Source organism: Cuculus canorus, chromosome 20 (assembly GCF_017976375.1).
Source record: "Cuculus canorus isolate bCucCan1 chromosome 20, bCucCan1.pri, whole genome shotgun sequence".
NCBI classification, from domain to species: domain Eukaryota; kingdom Metazoa; phylum Chordata; class Aves; order Cuculiformes; family Cuculidae; genus Cuculus; species Cuculus canorus.
Window position 1 is genome coordinate 5,893,292 of NC_071420.1, and position 24,648 is coordinate 5,917,939.

Consider the following 24,648-nt stretch of genomic DNA (forward strand, 5'->3'; position numbering starts at 1 on the left):
CCAACGAGGAATGAGGAAGTTCATGGCTTCTTTTGGTGTGGTTGTGAATAGAAAACTCACTTTTATAAGCACAGCAGCCTGGATGTGCCGTGTTGCAGGCTGACTTCAGGTCTTCCTCTCCAGAGGGCATTTCTTCATGCTGGGCTGTGGTGTTGAGACAGAGCTCTTGGAGACACCGATTCAGTTGGCCCCCTCTGCTCTCGTGCCAGTTTTCCCCTTGGTTTTAACCAAACCAGTGAGAAATCCTGGCCCATGCGAAATTACAGAGTCTGGACCTCTGAGGGCAGAACTTGGATGGTCAGTGCAACGTGTGGGTCCAGCTGCCCATGATGGGCTCACGCAGAAAGCTGGAGTTGAGAGAAGATGCCTGTGACCTGGTTAAGCAGAGCAGATTGGTTACCCGTCCTCCCCTGGCAGAAGGTCTGCCATCCACCGTTGTGTACACTTGGGCTCAGACCAAAAAGCCCTTCTGATGGAGGGAATCCTGGGATGGTTTGGCAAAGAGTTCAAAGGCTCCTGGTCTTCCAGAGAGCTTTGCTGCCACTTGTCTAGCCTTGTGGGGAGGTGACTTGTTTGGAAAGCCTGGACCATCTGAATACTTCTCAGTTTCCCTATTAATTATCAAGTCTCAGGAAAGGTTTTTTTTTGCTTGGCGCGTCGGTTTTATAGGAGAACCTTGGAAAATGTGTTGCTGTAGGGAAAAATGGACCTGGCCACCGTCCCTCCTTGCTGACACTTGGGTAGCTTGATGGGATGCTGTGACTGTGCTACAAGCTGACCATGGGCTTTGGTCACTGGTTCGCTCAGCACAAACTACATATGACTGGAAACATCTGATATTTCTGCCTCGTAAATGATTTTAAATGAGGCATGGCTGGAACGGGGCAGTGGCCACGCTGCCCACGTCTCACACAAAGAGGAGGTTCCCACAAACCCATTTTCTGCCCGAGGGATGCAATGAAGAGAGTAAAGTGCAGCCCCGGAGTCTGGGGTCTCTTTAGCTCTGCAGAAGGAGAGGCAGGAGGTGACCGTGCCTTCCCCAAACCACTTCCTACCAGAGGATCTGCTCCATCAACTTGGGCAGCAGTGCCGTTTGGCGTCCGCGGTGCAGTGTGATTGGGAAAGGTGTGATTAGCGATGCTGAGGTAGCCAAAAGGCAGGAGGGGGACGGAATGGGGTGGTGACACGCAAGAGGGTTCTTGCATCGATCGTCGTTTGCAGAATGAACTTGGCAACTTAGCCGAAACCCCCAAAAATTCAACTCAAAATTCCGTGTCTCCTCCCCTCCATCTCCCACAGCCCCTTCTCGATATCTGTTATTCGCTTGGCCGAATCCTGGCTCTCCCGAGGACACACGGACGGGGCTGTTAATGTTTAATAACCAGGGATTCCCGCGTTGACGCAGGCGGTGCCGGCGGCTCTGCTGAGCGGCGGGTGGGTAAATATTTGCGCTGGGCAGCCGTTGGCGTGTCCTGGAGGTGCCTCCTGCACTGAGTGACTGGCTCGGCCGTGGGGGGTGGAAAAAACATGAAAGCCTATCAATAACCTGGAAAAATGTATTAATTGAGTGCATTTTAATTAACACACATTTGATTTGGGTGAGCACAGCTGCTGCCCACAGGGTACGCCGCCGAGCGGCACTTGCCCTTTGCATCTCGCTGCGGCATCAGGGCTGTAGAGCTGTAAAGGGACTCTTGAAAGGCTTTGAGTCTGTTTAAAACCCTCATCTGTGTTTTAAGGGCTGCGGCGCCAGCTCCGGGTCCCGCTCGGAGCCCAGGGCTCATGGCCAGCTCAGCAGGACGCGGATGGAAGGCGCACGGTTAGCACGGGTGGAGCAGGGAGCACCTCTGTGAGCATCTCCCTCACGAGGACAGGCTGGGAGAGTTGGGGTTATTCAGCCTGGAGAAGAGAAGGCTCCGGGGAGACCTTAGAGCAGCTTCCAGGACTGAAAGGAGCTCCAGGAAAGCTGGAGAGGGGCTCTTGGTCAGGGAGTGCTGGGATAGGATGAGGGGAATGGTTTTCAGCTGCAAGAGAGGAGATTGAGATGAGATCTTAGGCAGAAATATTTTGCTGTGAGGGTGGGGAGGCCCTGGCCCAGGTTGCCCAGAGCAGTGGTGCTGCCCCATCCCTGGAGGGGTTCAAGGCCAGGTTGGATGGGGCTTGGAGCCCCTGATCCAGTGGCAGGGGGTGGAACTGGATGGGCTTTGAGGTCCCTTCCAACCCAAACCATTCCAAGATTCTCTCTCTCTTCAGCAGCCCGTTGCATGCCACAGCTCGCTGGGTGGTTTGGGCTCTGCCACCTCTTTCTATTGCTCTTCTTATGACTTTTAGGATGGAATCTTTGCTTCTCCTCTTTAGGGATTAAGACACAGCTATTCTTTCTGGACCATTTCCAGTGCCTGCCTCCCTTTCCAGCCTGTCAATCAGCTGAACCACGGCACCAAACCCCCTGCAAACACCTTTGCGCTGCCCCGCCGCCCCCTCGCTCTGCCAGGCGCGCAGGCTGGGAGCGGGCAGGAAATCTGATGTCACCCTTGGTTGCTGCGGGTTACGTAGCACCCTTTTTAAGCAGGCATGGAAAATAAAAGGGCCTGGCGTGATTATTATTTGTTCTCTTTTCCTTCTTTTTAAGAAGAAAGTTGCTATTGTGAAAGTAGTAATTGTTTTGTAGCTGTGAGTGTTTGAAAACAAACAAGCCCTTATCAGGCAAAGCCAGTGGTGACTGGGGTGGGTGCTTTCAGATTTGTTAATAAATAAGAGGCTGGTCCGTGTTTCTAAGCGCTTGAGTCCGTTTTCTGAAGAGCCCAGGTGATTTGGGCTCTCTGGAAGGCCGACGGCAGTGGATGATTCAAAAACAGATGAAGGATGCTTGGCCTTTGAAGGTCCCTTTTGGTGTTGTCTCAAACTGGGCACAACACTTTGCCTCTGTTCCTGGAGTCCATCAGCTCTGGGGGATTGAGTCGCTGAATGAGATGGGATGTGCTTTGGGTCCTTTGTGCATTTACATTTACACCACCTGCCAGAGGTGCCTCAAGTCAGGGCCTGAGACTTCTCTTCCTCAAGCCTTTGGCTCATGGTTTTCTTCCAAACCCTTCAGGGATGCTGAGGGCCCCCAGGATGGGCTCAGCCCAGCAGACAGGGGATCTGCAAGTAGCTGTGAGGCTGTGGGAAGGTTCTCTTGGACTCGGAAGTGTTTACATAGGAGACACACACTTTAAACTGCCTGCTTGAATTTGCCCAAACCTGTAAAACACAGAGGTGAGAAAACCCAATGAGGTTTCTTGACCTTTGTTGCTTGGCTTCGCCCTATGCCTGGGGATACCAGGCTGCGTGGAGAAGCCTCGTACCCACCAGCCAGTGGAGCTGTGTCCTTTTATTATTAATAGTAATTAATAATAATAGTAAATGAACCTCTGTTTGTTACCAGAGGAAGCGTGGAGAGGAGGGAAATGGGTGGTACCCGGAGCCGTTGCCTCTCTGGTGCTGAGTGATGCCTCCTGATTTCTCCAGCATCTATAGCTTCCCTCTCCTGGGAAAAATCGCAGTCTGACAGAGGGAAATAAATAGGGGTGAAAAAAGGATGATTTGAGACAGGGTCTGGGAGAAGGGAGTTGCCCTCACATGCGCTTTCTGGAGCCACCAAGCAGATCCGTTGAGCTGAGGAGACCATCACTTCCCCGCAGCCACCCTCCCTTCTGGCTGCTCCCTGCCAGACCAGTTTTATTTTATTTATTTATTATGTTATTTTTTGGCTTCAACATGGGTCATAAATAACGAATAAGCAGAAATGAGCGTCGCCGAACTGTCGCCTCGCCTGGGGTCGGGTGCTGCTCTCCTTTCTGCTGGTGGCTGCCCCGAAGGGTGGACTGTGCTGGGAGGGGACAAGGGGGGACTGGGAGAGCCTGGGGACAGGTTGTTGTATTTTAGGTTTTGAAGGGTTGTTTGTCTCATTATAGCAGTAAGAGAGAGACTAGAAGGAGTCTGAAAGGCAAAAACCACTAAAAATAGAGCGTGTGAGACTCTTACAGCTCTCCAGGGCTTTGTTACCGAGCTGCCCACTCCTGGTGCCCAGAGCTGAGCTGCAATCCCAGTAATGAGCTGGTGGCTGCGGAGCTGGCTGGGGGCAGCTGGTCCGATCCTACCCCATGGATGGAGGCTTTCCAGGAGCGGAAACCTTGGACTCTTTCTCTCCTCTAAGAAAAACACAGGCACCTTCTTAGGAAGTGGCTCAGCATCGCTGCTCTGCAATGGAAAGAAAGAGCTGGAGGAGGCGAACATGAAATAGGCAGGGGAGAACTAGAAGGCTTTGGGGGTGACTGGGAGTGGTGGGTGCCTGGGGTGGGGGCTGAGCCCGGTGCCAGCAGGAGCATTACTGGGACGGTACTGGCTGGAGAGCCTCCAGGCTGGGCATGCAAGTTGTACTGAAAACCCCTTGCCTGATGCTCTGTCTCCATCTTTTCCCCCTGCAGATGTTCATTATGGAGAAGGTGGAGGGCACGCAGTGCAGCCTGCACGAGTTCACCATCACCGGCTCCACCTATACCCCCGAGGGACAGATGTGAGTGAGGGTCCCCTCTGCTTTAGAGGTGACGTTCGGTGGTCCTGGGCCGGCAGCGCGGTCAGGGGGAGGCGGGAGGGTTGAGCTCATGGCTGTGGTGGGGGGACGCCGTGTGAGCTGGGGATGAAGGGGGGCTTTCTGCTTCGATTCGCAGCCGTGCTGTACCCTGCATATGGAGACACTTGCCAGGTGCGGGCTTTCGGCCACGCTGGGCTTGCAAGCATTTAGGTGACTTCTCTTTGCTGTCAGTGGGACCCAGGGGAAATCATTGCACCCTCCCTCATTGCCGGCTCCTGCTCGACACGATGCGGGGGGTCACGCGCCCCAGCTCTGCCTGCTGCCCTCCCCCTGCCCAGCACAGGGGCTCCTGTGCGCTCCCTTTGTTAGCAATTCTGATATAACAAGCCAACTTTTGAACTGGAGATGATGACGAGGATGCGAATATTGATAAACGAGGCTTTTTGCAGTGTGTGCTCCTTCTCCAAACTTCTGAAGCCTGCATGTTTCCCATATCAGCTGGCGACTGTTGCTCTTGCTCCAAGCACGACGTGGGGCCGGCAGCCTGTCCCACAGCCACGCCGCCAGCGAGGGGCAGAGGGGCTTGCAAAGGGCTGCGAACCCCGGCAGGAAAGCGTGCCAAGCTCCACGTCCTTGGTGGGGATGGCTGAGATTGGTGCTGTGCTTGGGGCGCAATCCTGCTGGGGTCGGGGCACGTTTTGGGTCACACGTGGGCTTCAATGAGCCAAGGACAGGGAGTGGAAATCAAGGGCTTTTTCCTGTTGTGTTATTACAGCAGTGGGGTTTTTTGCATTTGTGTTTATCCCTCCTCTTTCGAAAGGAGATGATGCTCCGCATTGTGAGGAAAGTCTTGAGGAGGATGAGAAGCTGAGCCCGTGGTTGGAGCTCTCTCCGTTCCCCTTTGCTTTGTGATCCCAGGCACATTCTGCTCTGCGGTTCCTCCTGCTCATCTGTGGAGCAGCTATAATTCATCCCAGCCCCAGACTTAATTTTATGAATATTTGTAGACCAAATTTGATCCTTGGCTAGGAATCTCCATTAAAAAGGGAACCAGGGCATGAGGTGGTATCAATCAGTGCATTTCAATTAAATTGGGAGGCCTAAGGGGATGGACTCGTGTCTGCTGACCTCTGAAGCTGCAATGTCCCCTCTTCTCCGGGACTACTCCGTGTTGTTCTGCGGTGATTCTGGTTGCTTGTGAGTTTGGCTTCAGCCCCATGCTCACCTTTGTATGTTGAGGAGGATGAGAGGCCTCACTTAGGTGTCACACAGAGAAACCCGCCGTTCTTCTGGAGCTGGTGGGACTGAAACGCTTGTTTTGCTTTACTCTGTCCTTGGCATGGGGGATATTATGTGCTTGACCTTGGCTTTGCTCCCGTCCCTGCACAGCACCCATGCAGCACCACCTTTGCTGATGCCTTTCCTGGCACACGGTCTCGTGTGTGTCCCCTCCATCCCTTCCCAGCTCTCTCCAGGAGATCACACACTGCAAAAGCCAACTCCGGTATTTCCACTTTCCCAAACATTCCAACCCCAGCCCAGAATGCCCGTAGGCTCCCTCTTCCACCCCCTCGCCCTCCCTCCAGCGGGGCTGGGCAGGAGGAAGGCTTTCTCCTCAGCCCAGCGCGGCTGCTTCTTCCTCAGCAAACAGATTCTTCAGATTTTCTTGGCCGCTCCCTGTTTTCCGCTCCTGAACTGTAACAAGGGCTCCAAAATGTTCTTTCCATTGGGAACCAGCAGTGGAATAAACTGATCCTAATAAATGCCTGACAAATTATTTTTCCAGCCGCCAGATGACAGGCTGGGTTTACACAGCCCTAACCTGCAGTTACCTCTCCTGGAAATGGCATCATTTTTTATGTCCCCTGAAAACCACCGCTGCCACCGGGCAAGAAGCAGCGTCCGGCTTGACTGGAGCATTCCAGGCTGCTCCTCAGTGATGTTTGTGCTCCTTTACCTAGCAAGGAGCTGCTATTTAGGAAGCAAAGGCCACAGTTTGCCGCTTGCCTAAGAACAGCCACAGCAATGCAGTTGTTAAATTTGTCTGCTGCTTTTAAGTGCTCCCTTGGGTGCCCTCTGGCTCGCTGGAGCACAAAGCAGCATCGTGGAGAGGAGAAAGGACTTGCTGCCCATCCTGCTGCTCCTCTGGATCTCTGGCAATTGGAAACCCCTGGGGGAGTGAGCATTAACCTGAATTTCTTTGCCCCTTTTTTTCATCCATCATCATCAGCAGCAGCTTTTTGACAGCCCCTGCTTTCAGGTCCAGTGCTCTTTTGAGATCCCCTGTAGTCCCTTTATTCTGGGCCATTTCTAGAAGTTCTTTGCTTCCTCTGATATTTTAGTTGCAACTGGTCCTGCCCAGTTTGGTCGAGCACAGGATGTGAACCCAAGTGTTTATTGCCAAGCCTGGGGCTTTAACTGGGCTCTTTCTCCCTCTTTTCAGAAAATGTTACAAGGGATATATGGGAGAAGCTGTGTACTGTTTGAGTGTGTCAGCTGGGGTTGTTTTCTCCCCACAGCCTGAAGGACGAGCAGCCAGTAGAGTGCGGGCAGTACGATGGGCTGGTGGAGCTGGCCACCATCTGTGCCCTCTGCAACGACTCCTCGCTGGACTACAACGAGGTACAGGGAGGGTGGGCACCGGTGATGCTCTTCCATTTGCTGCTGAGTCCATTTGCAGCGGAGGTTTTGCCCCTTGGGATCCCCTGCCCTGGCTTCCACTCATCCCAAGGCGATGCTTGGGGAGGAGCGCTGGGGTGACACAGAGGTGCAGCATCCTTGGTTGGAGCAGGAGGTAGAGGATGTGCTCTAAAGCTCAAGCTTTGCTTCTTTTCTACCCTCTAGTCCAAAAAAGTCTATGAGAAGGTGGGAGAAGCTACTGAGACAGCCCTGACGTGCCTGGTGGAGAAGATGAACGTCTTCAACACTGACACCAGCAAACTCTCCAAGGTGGAGCGAGCCAACGCCTGCAACTCAGTGAGTGAGGGAGGTCCCTGCGAGCTCGGTGATGCTGGGGAGAGAGGGCTTTGGGATGACTGTTATTTGAGCAACAACCACTTGCAATGATCTGAGGGACTGATCTGCCGCAAGGGTGCAGTTTCCTGGCTTGCAGGAGGCTGAGCTGCTTTCGGAGCAGATAGCCCAGTGGCGAGGGGGGGCTGATGCCGGGGCCGTGGGGGTTAACCTGGGTCTGCACAGAGCTTGAGAGCGGGTGATCCCCGAGGCTCAAACTCAGCCCAGTCCGTGCTCATCCGGGAGGGCCCCGCTTGGTGATGGCGAGAGCTCCAGATGCACCTAAGGAGGTTTGTGGTTTTGTAGCTTTGCAGCAAATCTTTCGGTGCCTGGTTTGCACTGAGCAGCATCCTCTATCCAAACCCCGTTCCGCACAGCCACACCTGCCTGAGCAAGGCTTGGTCTTTGGAAACATCTATTTCTGATATGAAAATACCCCATACTGGCAATTCCCCTGCTGCAAATACACTTGATTTCTTGTCTGGATTTGCTCAGATTTGCTATCGTGCTGTTAGATCTCTTATATCTGTGCTTGCTCAGAGGAAAGGCGCTCTGTTCTGTCATTTCTACCCCAGATGGGTCTGATCAGGTTATAATAAATCCCCTGACTCCTTTGTGATAAGGGAGATGGAATTTCCCAGCTGTCCATCTGTCCTGCAGCTGCTTCATTACGCCTTTCCATCACTGCAGGGACAGCCCCTGCTCTGTCCTCATCCTGCAAACCTGCTGGTACCATTCCAGTGAATGATTGTTACTGCCTCGCTGGCAGCCCCCAGGGTAATTAGCATGTCCTGAAATGAACCTAATTAGCCTCAGCTGTGGAGGTGCTTAGTTTGATGTGACTCAATCCAGCCTCAGGTGCTCCCACTTCCACTCACCCTTTGGGTGCAGGATCAGGGCAAGCCCCTCTACTGCAATGAGTGGGATGCAATTCCCCTTCCTGCGGTGCAGCTAGATCCCAACGTGGGGAAATTCCCATCTCTCTGTCAAAGAGGCCTTTATCTTAGGCTGCAGTGGCTGTTTGGCATCGTGTGAAGGATCAATAAAATAAAGGTGTGGCACAACATATGGGCAGAAGTGTGCCGTGAGCTTGGGCAGCAATGGGGGAGCTGAGGGGTTAAAATTCTCTCGAAAAATAGCACAGGAAAAGCTCCTTGTGCTTTTTTCGCTGTCCCATTACCCCTGGCTCTTATGGGTGCCTTTCTGCTCCCATCACCAGTGCTGTGCTGGCTCGGCAGGGTTGTGAGCCAAGGCGGAGAGCACCAGGTCCTGTGTCCCTGGCATAGATTCATGTTCCCGGCACGTCCTTGCTCAGTCCCTTGGCTATCCCAGCTCAGTCCCATGGCTATCCCAGCATGTCCCAGCTCAGCCCCGCTGTCTCTACAGGTGATCAAGCAGCTGATGCGGAAAGAGTGCACCCTGGAGTTCTCCCGAGACCGCAAGTCCATGTCGGTGTACTGCACGCCCACTGGCCCTGGCCACAACTCTGCTGGCAGCAAGATGTTCGTCAAGGTAGGAGAGAAGGCTCTCAGCACCCTGCAGGACTCTCCTTCCCCGTTCACATCCCAGCAGGGTTTGGCCCTTACCACAGCAGGCAGGGATGCTTTTTGGTTTATCTCCTCCTCTGGCTGTCCCGGGGGTCCAGGAATGAGTGGGCAGGGTCGTACCGTCAGAGATGGGGGGAGTCTTTGCGTACCGATGGGAAAAAGAGGAGGTAAAGTGATTGAGAAGGAGGAAAAGGCACTGAGAGTGCTGGTGCTGGGGCTGGTGGAGAGCTGCCGTCTGCAAAACCTGGGCACTCGCCTTTCTTAAAGGCTGGGACCCTCCAGGCACCACTAAAGCCCAAAGGGCGGTATCCATTTTTCCACTGTAACCAGAAATAAAACAGCATTTTAAAGGACGTTTTCTTCCCAAGAGAAGAGCTGCAGCAGGAATTTCCCCCTGCTGACTCCCAGAAGGTTTGTATATTGTTGTTCCCACTGGGAGATCTGGGTGGGTGAATTCTGTCCCCCAGGTCAGGTTGGGACCCTCCGGAGCCACCGCATCCGTGGCCCTGCCAGTCCTGAGGGAGCTTTTTTAAGAGGAGCAATAGAAGGATTGCAGGTTTTCTATCCAACACCAATACCGAGGGGTCCTGTGTGAGGTCAGAAGGGATGGGCTGAGATGCTGTGATGCTAACGGACATGTTTCCCTCGATCACAAAGGCATCACAAGCAGCCACAGAGCATCCTGCAGGCAGCACATTTATTCAGCAGTGATTTCCAGCCCTCATCCCCTTCAGGTCTGAGGGAGGATCTGTCACGCAGGAGAACCTTGGCCAGAAGGGTGGGTTTTGCAGGAGCTGGATGGATGCCCTGCAGCACAGATCCTACTGCTTGGTGACCTGGCACGGGTTCGTCCTTCCTGGCCACGGTCGATCGGAGGCTGCCATCTAGAGCACTGAGATGCCATGCCAGCATGGATTTGCTGGAGTTTTGGGGAGCTTTCCTTCTCCTTTGCCACAAATTGGCTCCTTCCTTCCCTCCGGCACTTGCTGGTGCTTATCCTTCTGGTTCCTTACAGCCTCTAAGCCCTCCGCTTCTCCCCAGGGTGCCCCGGAAAGTGTGATCGAGCGCTGCACCCACGTCCGTGTGGGCACTGCCAAGGTCCCACTGACGGCCCCGGTGCGGGAGAAGATCCTGGGCAGGATCCGGGACTGGGGCATGGGCATCGACACGCTGCGCTGCCTGGCCCTGGCCACCCACGACGCGCCCGTCCGCAGGGAGACCATGCAGCTGCATGACTCCGCTGCCTTCGTCCACTACGAGGTACGGCAGTGGGGCTTTCTCCAGAGGCTTTTTTCCTTCTTCCCAAAGTTTTCCCATCCACTTCCAGCTGCCCCAGCAGTATTTTCTTTCCAGTTTCTCTGGGCAGTGCAGTGGCTCAGCTCTTTTGCAAACGCTGGTGCAGAGCTGCATGCAATGGGGCTGGTCCTGAGCCCAACAGCCCCATCCCATTGACCATCTATCCCTGGGGAGTGGCTGCCGAGAGGGGCCGGGGGACCACCGAGAGAGGGACAGGGAGGAGGGGAGTGAAGCAAAAAGGAGTGAGGGGCAGCAGAGCAGATGGGAGCATCCCATTGCACTGGAGCTATAGGATGCATCTGCATGGCTGTTGGTAGGAAACCTCTTGGAAGTCTCCTCCCTGGGGAACTCCCTGAACCCCAGTTGGTTTCACAGTGGGGAGGGAAGCGGCTGCATCCCTGGGGTTAATGTGGGTCCGGGGCTGTCCCCCTCCCAGACAAACCTGACCTTCGTGGGCTGCGTGGGGATGCTGGATCCTCCCCGCAAGGAGGTCACCTCCTCCATTGAGATGTGCCGCAAGGCCGGCATCCGTGTCATCATGATCACCGGTGACAACAAGGGCACAGCGGTGGCCATCTGCCGCAGGATTGGCATCTTCTCCGAAATAGAGGACGTGGCTGGCAAAGCCTACACGGGCCGGGAGTTTGACGAGCTGCCGCCCGAGGCGCAGCGGCAGGCGTGCCGCGATGCCCGATGCTTTGCCCGCGTGGAGCCAGCGCACAAGTCCCGCATTGTCGAGTACCTCCAGTCCTTCCATGAGATCACCGCCATGGTGAGTCCGCTGGGGACACCCCACCACCCTCCTCTCCACCTGGCCCATTCCCTTGCACTCCGTTAATCATGGCTTCACGCAGACGGGTGATGGTGTCAACGATGCCCCAGCCCTGAAGAAAGCAGAGATCGGCATCGCCATGGGGTCGGGCACGGCTGTCGCCAAGTCAGCCGCGGAGATGGTGCTCTCTGATGACAACTTCTCTACCATCGTGTCGGCTGTCGAGGAAGGCAGGGCCATTTACAACAACATGAAGCAGTTCATCCGCTATCTCATCTCCTCCAACGTCGGGGAGGTTGTTTGGTGAGAGCCTCCTGCGCTAGGCACCACGTTGTGGGGAGCGGTGGTGGGGATGCCTCCTCTGGGGCAGGTGACTTGGTTGTGTCCCTTGCTCCTGGCAGCATGTGGAGCCCAAAACTGTGACCTCAGGTACCAAACCAAGTGGCTTTGTGTTGTCTCACAGGGACAGGGGGATTTTTCTGTTGTGATTTTCTAACTGCGCCACTGCCCCCCAAGGAGCTGTTTTGTTAACGCGTTGCCTATTTAAGCCCATGGCAACATCTAAGAGGGATGCAGATGTTTGTGCACAGCCTCTTGTCACCAGGTTGAACCGATGCACTTTGCATCAGGTCCTGCGCAGCTCTCCCTGTCCCCTGCCCGTCCCTCCCGGTCAATCAGTGCTGTCCTCAGCAACGTGGGTGTAGCCTTGGGTCCCTTCAGCATCCTTTGCCCTTGCATTTCAGCAGGGATGTTTGTGCTGGGAACGGGAATGCATACGGATGTCAAAGGGTGGGTTTCAACTGCAAAGCAACTTTTAGTAGCAACAGGAACGAATTTTAGTTGCAAAATTCAGTCCTGGACCTCAGGTTTCTGCTTCAGGAGCTGCAGGTTCATCTGCAGGACTTTGGGTGAATTCGGTTTGGGGTATTTGGATCCAGGATCCCTGCTCACTCTCCCCTTGTAGGACACTGACACTTTCTCAAGCTGCCCCGGAGCTCATCTAATTTGGCATCTCTGGGCTTTTCCCTGCAGCATCTTCCTGACAGCCATCCTGGGCTTGCCTGAAGCCCTCATCCCGGTGCAGCTGCTGTGGGTGAACTTGGTGACAGATGGGCTGCCGGCCACGGCGCTGGGCTTCAACCCCCCCGACCTGGACATCATGGACAAGCTGCCCCGCAACCCCAAGGAGCCCCTCATCAGCGGCTGGCTCTTCTTCCGCTACCTGGCCATCGGAGGTGAGCCCTTGTGGGTGGGTGGGTGAAGGACGAGGATGAGCATGGGGGTGCCATGAGGCAGAGGGTCTCGTGCTGAAGGTAAGGGTATCTCTTTTGGCCACAGTGTACGTGGGCCTGGCCACGGTGGGTGCAGCAACCTGGTGGTTCTTGTACGACGCTGAGGGACCACAGGTCTCCTTCCATCAGCTGGTGAGTCAGGAGGGGAATGGGCAGTGTGTTGAGCAGGTGGGTGAGGGCATGGATTCAGGAGCTGGGGTCTTCCCTCTGCCTTTCTTCTGTGGTTATTGTAGCAGTCCCAAATCACTGGTGGAGAAGACATTTATTTAAAAGAAAAGCAGATTCTCTCCCTCGGGCTCACGTTTCTAGCCCTGCTTTTTCTGCCTGCAACCAACTTGATCCAAAGAAGCTGAAAGCAACTCCTGTACATGATCTCATGTTGAAGGGGATCAGCTTTTGAATGTCACGTGCAATGGAAGATGTATTCTTCATTGAGACACTCCTGTGCTCAAACACCTTATTAACTGTACATGAAAATCTCTAAGCCACTGCCCAGCCATAACTACCCAAAGCCACAGCAGGAGCTGCCTCACTTGGGATAGTTGAATTGGTTGCTCTGGGCCGTGGGATATTTAACAGCAACCCTAATGATCGAGGTTCTCCATGTGCCCCAAGCAGTAGACCTCTTCCTCCTCTTTCCTGCCTTTCCTACACTGCTGCTTTACCCTGTATTTACCAGCGATTTGCTGTGCCGACAGAGGAACTTCATGAGGTGCACTGAGGACAACCCCATCTTTGAAGGAATTGACTGTGAGATCTTTGAGTCCCGATACCCGACCACGATGGCTCTGTCCGTACTGGTGACAATCGAAATGTGCAATGCTCTGAACAGGTAGCGTGCCTGCTGGGCTGCTCTGCGTGCTCTACACTTGACCAGTTTTGTACAGGGTCTCTTTGAGCACCCATTGGTGGGTGGAGGGCTTTAGAACTGTAGCATCATTAAGATTGAAAAAGACCTCGAAGATCATCCACTCCAATCACCAGCCCAGCCCCACCGTGCCTACTAAACCATGCCGTGAAGGGCCAAATCTACATATATTTTGAATCCCTCAAGGGATGGGGACTCCCCCACTGCTGTGGACAGCCTCTGCCAGGGCTTCACCACTCTGTCAGAAATTTTTCCTAATATCCAATCCTGCCCTGGCACAACCTGAGGCCATTTCCCCTTGTACTTTGACTCAGCAGGGCCATTTGGAGTTTTCTCGCAGGGGACCATAGGGCTCACAGTACGTAAATTCCTCCACGCCAAGCTGTGGTGGAGGAAGGACCGGATCTCCATCCTTTTGCATTTTGGCTCAGTCACTGACTGGTCCTAATCTATGTGTGACTGGTTGCATTGGGGTGGGTTTCCAGCTCCAAATTGCGGCAAAGCCTGAAGCTAAACAGTCTAGGAGAGGGGCTATAGCGTACAGCCTTGGAGAGGAGTGGGAAATCTCATCTTGGATGGGTGTGGGGAGCAGGAGGTCACTGGGGCTAACGCTGTCGTTCACTTTCACAGCGTCTCTGAGAACCAGTCGCTGCTGCGGATGCCACCATGGCTTAACATCTGGCTGCTGGGGGCCATCATCATGTCCATGGCACTGCACTTCCTCATCCTCTACGTCAAGCCCATGCCGGTGAGTACCCTGTGCCACCTCCACACACAGCCCAGGCTGCTCCTCCTGTGGAGGACATGCCCAGAGCAGTCTTGGGGTCTGGAAGCTTCTGGAACAGTTGTCCCTAGCATGTGCCCTCAGGACTAGGTCCTGTGACTTAAACCAACATGGGGACTGAGAGACACCCTGTCCCAGTGCGCCTTTACCTAAGTCAGAAGCTCTCCTTATAGGCAACACAAAGGGGTGTGGATATCTCAGCTTCTTTTGGAGGCATCACCTCCCTCTGCAGTCCAACGCTGGTGATACCTCAGTTGGTGCCTAAGGACATTTTAAGATGAAGTGAGTCGCTGTACCCAGGAGGTTATGTTGTCCTTTGTCCCTCGATAAGCGACTGTGAGCCCATGCAGTCCTAGCTTGTGTCTTGCCTCACCTACAGGAGAAATAAAGGCCATTGGTTTTGACTGATCTTGGCCAAGAGCTACCCTGGGATCATGACAGACCTTGAAGAAATCCTGTTCTTTGGGCTGTCTGAATCTTCCCTCCTTGTGTCTAGGATGACCCTTTCTCAACCTGTGCCTGACCTTTGAAACAAACAAAAAAATCCCATCTTCTTCCCTACTGACATGTCCAATCCTTTCCTCCTCACAGCTCATCTTCCAGGTGACACCCCTGAGCTGGCCGCAGTGGGTGGTTGTGATGAAAATCTCCCTGCCCGTTATCCTGCTGGATGAAGGACTCAAGTACCTTTCCCGCAACCACCTGGATGGTGAGCATGGTCTGCACCACGTTAGGTTATGTTTGCTCCAGGGCACTTTGCTTGGGATTTGTGTTGGCTTCATGGACGCTTCACTCACCTCCTCCAGTTCGCACCTGCATGTTCATCCACCTTTGCTGTGAAAAAGGGGCTTTTTCTCCTACCCCCTTCGTTCCCAGGAGCAGAGACTAGGATGAGATCTTAAGAAGAAATGTTTTGCTGTGCGGGTGGGGAGGCTCTGGCCCAGGTTGCCCAGAGCAGTGGTGGCTGATCCATCCCTGGAGGGGTTCAAGGCCAGGTTGGATGGGGCTTGGAGCCCCTGATCCAGTGAGAGGTGTCCCTGCCCATGGCAGGGGGATTGGCTTTGAGGTCTCTTCTGACCCAAACTATGCAATGATTCTATGAAAACGAAACAAGCACTGGTTTCTAACACAAATCCTTTTTCTCTCAATCCTCCACCCCTCCATGGCCATCCTTATCTTGTATTTGCTACCTCAGCATCACCTTGCTCAAGCCGTTCTCCTCCCTCAGGCGAGCAGCGTCCTAGCAACCCCCTCCTTTTACTTTCACCCTTTAGCAGTGACTCTGGAGAAGTGGGCAAAGCCACTCTTGCCTTTCAGGGCTGGAGGCAGGTCTGTCCAACCCTGGCCAGGAGGTGTTTGGGGCATTGTAACCGCCCTGTTTGGTTTCTCATGGAGCAGAACAATGCAAAAAAAAAAAAAAAAAAAAACCTGGAAATACATGATGGGAAATTATTACAAGCAGGAAATGATCTGGTTGCGCTTCCCATCACCTGGTCCTGGTGTGCTGGGGGTGCTCACATCAGCTTTGCTCTCCATGGTGAGCTGATGCTTAACCACAAGGGCTGTTTCTACAGATCAGATAGAAATTATTTCTGGCTTGTTTTTATTTACTGATTGCATCTCTCAACACATTGGTGGGTGTTTTGCATCACCTGGGTCTGTTTTCTCAGACGATTGCAAGCCTGTAGCAATGATTTGACGGTGCAGCCCTGGGCAGGGGCGTAGGAGAGCTGGTTTAGTTCCTGGCGGTCGCATCCCATGCATGCCCTCGGTCTTCACTCCACCATCTGTGAGCTGGGGATGAGTCTGTCTTCCTCCCACACTTTGCATTTCTCTATAAGAACTCGGCGCTGCTGGAGGAAGGGCTTTTCCGTGGCTCTGCCAGAGCAGCTCTGAGCACGGCAGAGTTTCTGATGATCCTTTCGAGTCCCACTGTACCGGCTCAGAGCGCTTCCTCCTCCCATGCTGTGCTCCTGACCAGCTGGGTCCTCAGAGCTGCCCTCATCCTCACAGTCACAGTCCTGCTGATGCTCACAGGTTGCTTTGTCTCATCCAGCAAGGGTTTCCCATGCAGCTCTTCGATCACCGGGCAGAATCACGCTTCAGTCATCCCATTTGAAAGAAATCATTTAAATCTTGCATCTTCTTAATTCCCCTGGGCTTTGAAAAGCAAAGAAGAAAACCTCAAAAAGCCACTTTTCAATGTGGTATTGTGATTTTTTTTACCAGGCATTCTCAGGACAGTGAGACACACGTGGAGCGGGGACCACCAGTTGAAAACCAGCAAGACTCCAGAGCAAGGGTTGGCTTTCTTGTGTGTCTCATCCCCGAATGTTGTGTTCCCATGTTTCTGTGAAAGTCTTGGTTGAAAGTGGTGGGAACCTGCTCGGACCATGAAAATCCAGTCAGTAACGGAGCCCAGGGACCCCGTACCCCAACAGGAGCTCCTTTCACACATTGGTCTCTGCGTTTTGCTTCAAAATAAGGTCTAAAAATCCCATGAAGCAGCCGTTTACGTGGCAGTTTTGGCCAGGGGCAAAGCTACCTCTTGGGTTCTGCAGGGCAGTGCTTGGGGATGATCTCCAGCGTGGGACGTTCTGAGGGATGGCCAAGGGTGTTCAGTTGAAGGATGCAAATGTCTGCAAGTTCTGCTGATTCAAGTTTTGCATGGAGAAGTTTCTCCTTTGATCAGATTTAGATAAGTCCTGTTTCCATTATGCTGGTGTTTCCTTGTCCTTGAAGTGGCAGAAAGCTGAGACTTTTGAATTTTCACTGTGATCTCAGTGTTTCATATTCCTCTCCTCATCATTCTGGTCACTTCCAGCCTCTCATCTTGCATGCTTTGCATGTTTTGATGCCTTCATCCATCTCTGGCCCCTTCTGAGGTTTCTGCTGCCTCAGTTTTGGGATGCAGCACAAGTATGAGACAGCATATGGCTGAGCTAGATTGGCTTGGTGGGACCCACAGATGTTTTGGCCAGAAACACAGAGATGTTCTCCAAGGGCCCACCCGGTACCAGTTCACTCCCTGGCAGGGTGACCCTCAGCCTCTGGCCACCACAGCTGATGTGCAGGTGAGATTGTGCCCTTAGAATCATAGAATGGTTTGGGTTGGAAGGGACCTCAAAGCTCATCCAGTCCCACCCCTGCCATGGGCAGGGACACCTCCCGCTGGATCAGGGGCTCCAAGCCCCATCCAACCTGGCCTGGAACCCCTCCAGGGATGGAGCAGCCACAACCCATGATGCTCCATGGGGGAGCATCTCTACCACAAGGGGAAATCTGGCCTCTTATTTGCCAGTTTGGGGTCATCTTTATGCTTTGGCATCCTCCCAGAGGACAGCAGCTGGCAGAGGTGGCTGTGTGGTGACACGTGTGTCACAGTACCCGTCAGAGCCAACCAGGACTCCGCATCCCTCCAAGATAGCCCTAAATCTGCAAGGACCAAAATCTCCATCACAACCAATCTCCAGCACAGGGTGAAAAGGAGCTGCTCATCCCCTTCTCCTCTGCACATCCACACCTGGGGGCGAAGGCAGCCCCCAAACCTCCCCCAGGAGCACAGGAGCTGCTGCAGCCGCCGGCTTTCCCTGCGGAGGAGGCAGACATCCCTCTCCGCAGCGCGGCTGGGAGCGAGCGACTGGGGCTGCCCTTGTAGGGTAATCTCGGCACGGAGCTACCTTGGCTGGGTGCTGGCGCCCGGGGAGGAATGCGTCCCCACAGGCCAAATCCTTCGCTTGAGCTGTGGGATGCTCTGAAGGAGAGTGGTGCCGCACCTTTTGCTGCTGGAGTTTCTCCAGACGAGGTTCTACAGCTCTGCTGTCTTGCTTTTTATTTTTATTTCACCTTCACCTCTTGCTTTTTGGGTATTTTTTTTTGGTTTGTTTGTTTTGGTTTTTTTTTTCTTCTGATGTGTGTGCATATGCCATGTTTTAGAAGTGGAATAGCAGAGGGATGGTTGTTGCAAAGGGGTAGGAGGAGGATTTCTCTCTTGTTTTCCTCCTGGGCTGCACGGTCTCAGCTGAAGAAGCCGTGGGGCAATGGGGAAGACCTGCAATTTTGCAAGGGCTGCAGCATTTCCCTCGGTGAAGGGAGTGATCCGGGCTGGCGCCGGGAGCCTGCATCTCTCCAGCTTCACCTTTTACAGGAACCCATTAAGAGGAAAGTCAAAAGCAATCAGGAAAACCTCCCAGAAAGCCTCGGCCGTCCTGTTAGGGAGCAGATCCCACAGGCGATGAGCTCGCATTGCTCGGTTGCAGGTCTGCCAGAGTCGAAGGGCTGTGACACCCTGGAGAAAGGTGGTACCAGGCAGAGGATCCGGATGGGTCACAGCTGCTGTGTTGTTCCTGCAGACGGGCCCTGCATCCGCCCGTCACCGGGGAGCAGAGAGGAGAGCCAGGCACCAGCATCCAGGGACCTGCATCCCATTAAAGCTGGGCTGCAGTTCTCCTGGGAATACTGGCCTCACTCTGTGCCGCCAGGGTTAATTAGAGGCCTGAGAGGAACATTTTGAAGAGCATCCATCGTGGTTAAACATTTGCTGTCAGCACTGCAGCCACGTCCCCTTCCAGTCGCCGCCCGCCGTCTGGCACGGCCGCCCCTCTGTTTGCACAAGAGCAGAGTGAAATGTTTCAGGGAAGCCGAAACGCCGGCGTGTTACCCGGCGGTGACTGCTGAGCTGCCGGAGCCGCTGAGGAGACAGCCCTGCAGCGCCGAGGAGATGAATTTTCACTGCAATGAGATTTAATACAGCGGGGGCTCCAGCATCCCTGCTTCCCTCGGAAGCCTGTGGTGCATCCAAAGGGATGCTGCCATCGCCGCAATCAATCTTATCTCCGGTCACGAGGGCTGGGCTCTCCAGTGAGCACTGGGAAGAAGTTTTGGCAGAGGTTGTGAAGAAGTCTTTTTTTCTTTTCCCCTCTCTCTCCTGCTGTTTATCACTTCCCCTGGCAGCTTGTCAGCACCAGCACTGGCAGTGGGCGCTGTGCCTTGCCGGTTGCCCCAGGCAGGACCCCTATTTATCAAGAGCACAGTAATATTGGTCCTCTGCGAGATGTATTTGATGATGAAAGAGAAATAGGACATTTATCATGCATGATAGATGATTTTTTCTAACTTTTCTCTGCCTTGTGAGTGGGCTTTTTAAAGAAAAAAGGCTGTTCTGGGCAAACTGAGCTGGCAGCGGAGTCTCTCCCACCCCCAGGCTGGAGGAGCTGCTGTCACCTGCTTGAGAACTGGGGATCTGCTTGGTGGGAGTCGAGCTCTGGCAGGGATTTCAAGGCTGCTCACACCAAGTTCAAGCTGAACTCAGTAGCTTTTCCTTCAGGCTACGTGTTGTTACCTTCAACACCCACCTGCCTCCACCAGCAGGTGGGGAGAAGGGCAGCCCTGGGGCTGGGACAGCAGCTGCACTGGGTGGATTGGTCCGTGTTAGTTGTTCTGGAGGTACCTATGCATGTAAACGTACACAGCGTGTCTAGGTGGTGTCAGCTCACAGAGCAGTGTCCGTCTCTCTGGCTGTGGCAGGGACAGGGCTTTGTGATGGGCACTGGGATGCAGCTGCCATCGCCTTTCTCTGGGTGCTCCCTGATGCTCCCGTTAGGAGCAGTAATGAGGAATCCTTGCCTGTTTGCTTTCCTGCTGTCCCTGCCTGGCTCCGACTCGTCTCCTTCCCTACCTCCTGCAGGCTGAGCTCACCCTTCCTCACCTGGGGACCGGCATCCTCCTCCTCCCGCAGCTTGTGCTGCTGCAGCTGCAGTCGGGATGTGTGGTCGATGCAGCTCTGCGCAGATGTTATCAAAGGTTCCTTCTGGGATCAGTCCAGGAGCAACTTTTCTTGATGACAAAACTAAGGATCTGGTTTGTATTTGAACCCTCACCAAGACCTTTTCTTCTCTTTTTTCCCCTTCATTCCAGGAGAAGAGGACAAGAAATGAATGACATGAAGGAAACGCTCTTAACTAAAGGATCCCTAACCTGTAACTCAGACTGAAGTCTTGCATGCGTGACCATCGCTAGAAGCCAGCAGGACATGCATGTGTCCGACTATCAGACAAATGCGGGTGAATCGTCGAAAAGAAAAATACTGATTTTGTTCTGTTTCGTAGCTTTTCTTTTTCCTGTACATATGAGTGCAATTACTGGACAGCTGGCGTAGGGCTTGGGAACGGAGCTGTGTGCACCTGGCTCATCACAACATGGTTCCTTGGGGATTTATTCCTGCAGAATTTGAGACCCTCTTTCCAATTTTCCCCCAGGTGGGGTGAGCTCAGGCATGGTGTCCTTCGCAGGAGAGCAAGGCGGGGAGTTGGGATTTTAGGCAATACGCTGAGCGCTGGCGGGAGGCTGCGTCCTCCAGTGGGATGGGATGTGTGAGGGCAGGGGAGGGAGGCGAAGGGGCCATGGGTTGGGGTCACCAAACCTTGTTGACGTCCATGGTGTCAGTGGGTGCATCACTGCAGCTGCTGCACTCTTCTCCGGTAGCCACAGCAGCTGAAAATGGCTTCTCACTGGTGGTGTGGATCTCGCAGTCCAGTTTATACGCTGAGGTCGGGTGCGTGGGGTGGAAGGTGAAATTCTCCCTATTTATCACACTGTCCTACTTGATCCCTGTGTTGTGGAAAGCCCCGCACCTTCTCAGGCTCATCTGACACCAAAGCATGATGTGCTCTTGTCTGTTCTCCTCCATCCGGTGTCTTGTTAGGTCCCGTCTGCACTATTTAAGCTGTAGCCCTCTTCCTTGTATGGGCAACCATTTAAAGCACAGCATGGGGATGACCAACTTCCCATTCCTCATGTCTACTGCTCCATCCTGGTCACCCTTTCTTCCCTCAGTTGATTTTTAACTATTTCCCGAGCGGGAGCAGAGCTCAAGTTCTTAGGAACGTGTCCATGAGTTTGTGTCCTCTCCTTTGGAGGACATTTGCACGGGGCATCCTTGACACCGGTGATCCGCCTTCAAGACGGGAATGAATGTATGCTTATACATAGAGTCCACCTCTGCGAGCGTTGTTTGTCGTGGCATCCCTTCCTATAAGGCACTGACTCTGTCTTATCCGCTTGGGATTTTTCTGCAGCAAGAGTTTGTGGATCAGGAGTGGATTTTGGAATCCAGTAAACTGATCTTTCTCCATTGAGCTACGTCAGCTGAGGAGCCAATAGCGTGCGATATCTTCTCCAACTCTCCAAATGCTCCCTCCCGTTCCCTATGATCCTGATATTTAGTTGGCCAGACCCTATATCTTTCCTTTCTCTTCAATTCCCACAACAGCACTTAAAGGCGGGCTTTTGGAGAGCATTTTGCTCCTTCGATGTTGGGTTTTCTCTTCTACTTTTTGCCTCTTAAAAGCTTCCAGAGCTTTTCTGTTCCGCTTTCCCCTGGGCGAGAGCTCCTCTTCCTCTGTACAGTAGGTGCCAAATACCATCCTTCCTTTCTTTTCTCCATCACCAGCATTGAAGACGAGCAGAGCCCCCAGACCAATGGGAATGTACAGAATTGTTATACTACTGAGCTGATTTAATTGTACAGAAAACCTTGCATGAAATGTTGTTACTGTATTTAATATATAATGTATTCAAGGAATTTTAATATGGAGCTCTTTAAAAAGATCTTTATAGAATACTCTGTGGTTAGAAGATTGTTGCTGATTTTTTTAAAATATTATTATACTTTGTCTTGAAGAAGTTTTATTTTTCAAACGTGTTATGTCGAAATGATTTAATTGGTGATCCCTCGGGGGAACCGGTTCCTCTGTAAAGGCTTTTCACCAGGAATGAGACTCAACCTGGTGCAGAGGACCAGGACGTGACCCAGGTACTGCTCAAGCCTTCAAAATAAGGTTTCAGTAAGATTAATGCCATAGACCTGAGCTTTGCCTTTCCCTGAGAGGGTGGATTTCACCTGGTTTAGTACGGATTATCTCCAGCTGTCTGTGCTGCCAAAGAACCAGTGGGAATTGAATCCAGTACCATCTCGGTGACTTTAGAGGAAATTGCTTCTGTGTTTCCCTGAGGCTGAAAACCAGTTTGGGAGAGACTGGATGAGATTCAGAGCGTCCCAACTCCCTTTGTAGAGTCTTTCAGCTGCCTGATGACATCTCCCGGGGACATGGTGGCCTTGGTCCATTGTGCTTGCATGGACCTGCCCAGTCCATACGCTCCGTATTGCACCACCTGAGCTAAAGTGGGTTTCCTGGGCTTAAGGTCTGGTGTAGGATGATTATTTTTACCCAGCTATGTCTTTGTGTGGAGTTTCTTGTGTAAAAAAAATGACTGCTGAGTAATGGATGAGAATCTCCGGTATAACGTGACCTAAAAGGAAAAAAATCTAGATAAAAGCTCTGTTTTGGAACAGAGATGAAGTAATGAAGTTCTAGCTCCTTATTGGATTCCTGCTGGAGGTTTTTAGCTTGGTCTCGCCTGAGAGCAGAGAGGTGTACTAAGCATCCTCCTGACCCCCCTGTCAGAAAGGCTCCTTGAAGAGATGCTGAGCTCGTTATTTTGTCACTGATGGAGATGCGGCGCTGCTGCAAGCCCAGGCAGTGTCCGGGTGTTTGTGCAGCCGTTGAGCGCAGGCAGGAGCGATGCGGGGCGCACAGCGGAGGATGCATCACTCTGATGAGGATGCACTTCTGTGAGCACTTTATACTCCTTTCTCAGGGGCCGGGCACCGCGCGGGGTTACAGCGAGGGTCCCGCATCCCTGGAGCAAGTACCCTGGGGGGGCAGCTTAGAGCAGTGGCTGTGATGAGTCTTTTGTGCTGTTTTGGGGTGTTGTATCATTGTCTCCAGTTGCTGGATGAGCTCTGCCCCCTGCAGTGCTTGATCCTGCTGGGAGGCACACGGGAAAAGGAAAAAGAGAGATGCTCTTCAAAGCAAAGTCCTGCATCCTATTTTTTCTTTCTGCCGTGAGGCCACTGTATGGCTCAGGGGCCGGATGAGGTTTTGAGTTGTGTGTTTGAGACTTTGGCATTGTGATGATGTCGTGTGTGGCTGTGATGCTCTGCTCAGCCAAGGCTGGATGGTACCACCAGGACAGGAGAAGTCAGGAGCAGGAGGGACGGGCTTTACTGGAGAGGCTGGGGGGCTTCGTTCCTGTAATAGCATCACTCCGGGGATTGAGGTGATCTCTGTTCGTGGTTTGGGCAGCAGAAGTGGTCAGAGGAGCAACAGGACAACTCAGCAGCAATTTTTCGTCCCTCTTTTTTTACATCAGGTTGAGGGTGCGGCTTCCCAGTCAGGGTCGGGTTAATGTTCTCATGGTTGGTGGAAGGTGATGCGATCATTGAACTTTGTGAGCACTCCTGAAACTCAAACACGCAGGCGTTCCTAACGCCAGCTGCTAAGACTTACGAGGATTTTTGGTCCATACCTGGCACGGCATCACCTTGTGTAAATGATGCCTGAGATTTAGTCATCCCCGTTCAGTCCCACCTGGGCTTTTGTTCCCCACCTCTGCAGTGGTGTTTTCTGGCAGGGCTCGTTGCAGGTAGCCCAGGGACTGAGTCTGCGAGAGAAGGTCATTTGCACAGCAAATATAGGTTGGAGTTTGCAGGGGAAAGGGACATATAGGATAAACGGTGCTCCCTAGGTCTGTCCTCTCGGTGCCATTCAGCTTTGGGGATGAGTGAGGCATTAAATGAGCCTGAATCCATCTGCACACGGTGCGATGGGGACACGGGTACTCAGGCCCAGGCTGGGTCGATCTGGGCACTTGGGACCAAGAGGAGGGTGACCACGGAGCTGCAGTGCTCTCAGCAGCTCCAGCCTGGGGATGCGCTGGTGTTTGTTCATGTGAGATGCTTGAAAAGCCAAACCTGGGAATCCCGGAGTTTGTGCTTGGTAGCAAAAGGTAAATCATTGTATCTTGGGGGGGTGGGAGGGTGTTATCTGAGGGGTAGAATGGAAAGAAACAAGGTTTCCTATTTTATTATGTGAGAGATATTTTTCCACTAGATTCCCACTTCCTAACGCGTGTCCGTTGTCCGACGGTAACCATCCAGGTGTGCCGGGAAGAGAGGGGGAGACTCCTCAGGGTCACATCCGTACGATCCGCTCTGTTCACACAATACTGGGCCGATTTGTTTTATACTCATGAAATTACAGAAATAAAAGCAATTTTCCTGGATGACTCTGGGGGTTCTGTTGGGGTTGTTTGTGTTGTTTTATTAATTTTTGCTTTTTTTGCCCCGTCTGTGGCCAATTTGGGGGACACTTGGGAGCCTGTGGAGCTGTTCGGGAGTGCCTGCGGGCATTCTTCAGCCCTAAAAGGAGCTGTGCTCGCCAGAGCAGGACTTCTTGTGGGTTTTCAGAGCGGCCAAACTAGAAATGGAGCTGAGCCTCGGCTCTGGCATGGGACGACAAAGGCGAACTGAAAGGAGTGGCATGAGATGACTGTTGGGAATTTTTGAACGTACCAACTAATTGGCTCTCCGGGCACAGGAATACAAATAACAGTGCTAATTTTGACTGTATCCAGAATAGTCCTCATCTTATCTCCCCCA

General features: G+C 53.1%; 1 protein-coding gene across 2 annotated transcripts in view; it reads left to right on the forward strand.

The window, feature by feature from the left end:
* Nucleotides 1–24,024, forward strand: part of ATP2A3 (ATPase sarcoplasmic/endoplasmic reticulum Ca2+ transporting 3) — a 47,327-nt gene extending 23,303 nt beyond the window's left edge. The window contains exons 9-22 of one of the 2 annotated variants that reach the window (XM_054084755.1): nt 4,470–4,558; nt 7,096–7,198; nt 7,421–7,552; nt 8,975–9,100; nt 10,177–10,395; nt 10,868–11,203; nt 11,286–11,506; nt 12,236–12,438; nt 12,542–12,627; nt 13,194–13,327; nt 13,994–14,111; nt 14,739–14,860; nt 16,392–16,449; nt 20,064–24,024. In XM_054084755.1, the coding sequence (XP_053940730.1) occupies nt 4,470–4,558; nt 7,096–7,198; nt 7,421–7,552; nt 8,975–9,100; nt 10,177–10,395; nt 10,868–11,203; nt 11,286–11,506; nt 12,236–12,438; nt 12,542–12,627; nt 13,194–13,327; nt 13,994–14,111; nt 14,739–14,860; nt 16,392–16,449; nt 20,064–20,087 (1,971 nt within the window). In that variant the 3' untranslated portion in view covers nt 20,088–24,024. Of the gene's footprint in view, nt 1–4,469; nt 4,559–7,095; nt 7,199–7,420; nt 7,553–8,974; nt 9,101–10,176; nt 10,396–10,867; nt 11,204–11,285; nt 11,507–12,235; nt 12,439–12,541; nt 12,628–13,193; nt 13,328–13,993; nt 14,112–14,738; nt 14,861–16,376; nt 16,450–20,063 lie in introns of both variants that reach the window. The other variant, XM_009560183.2, reaches the window with a different exon arrangement.
* The last annotated feature ends 624 nt before the right edge of the window (nt 24,025–24,648 follow it).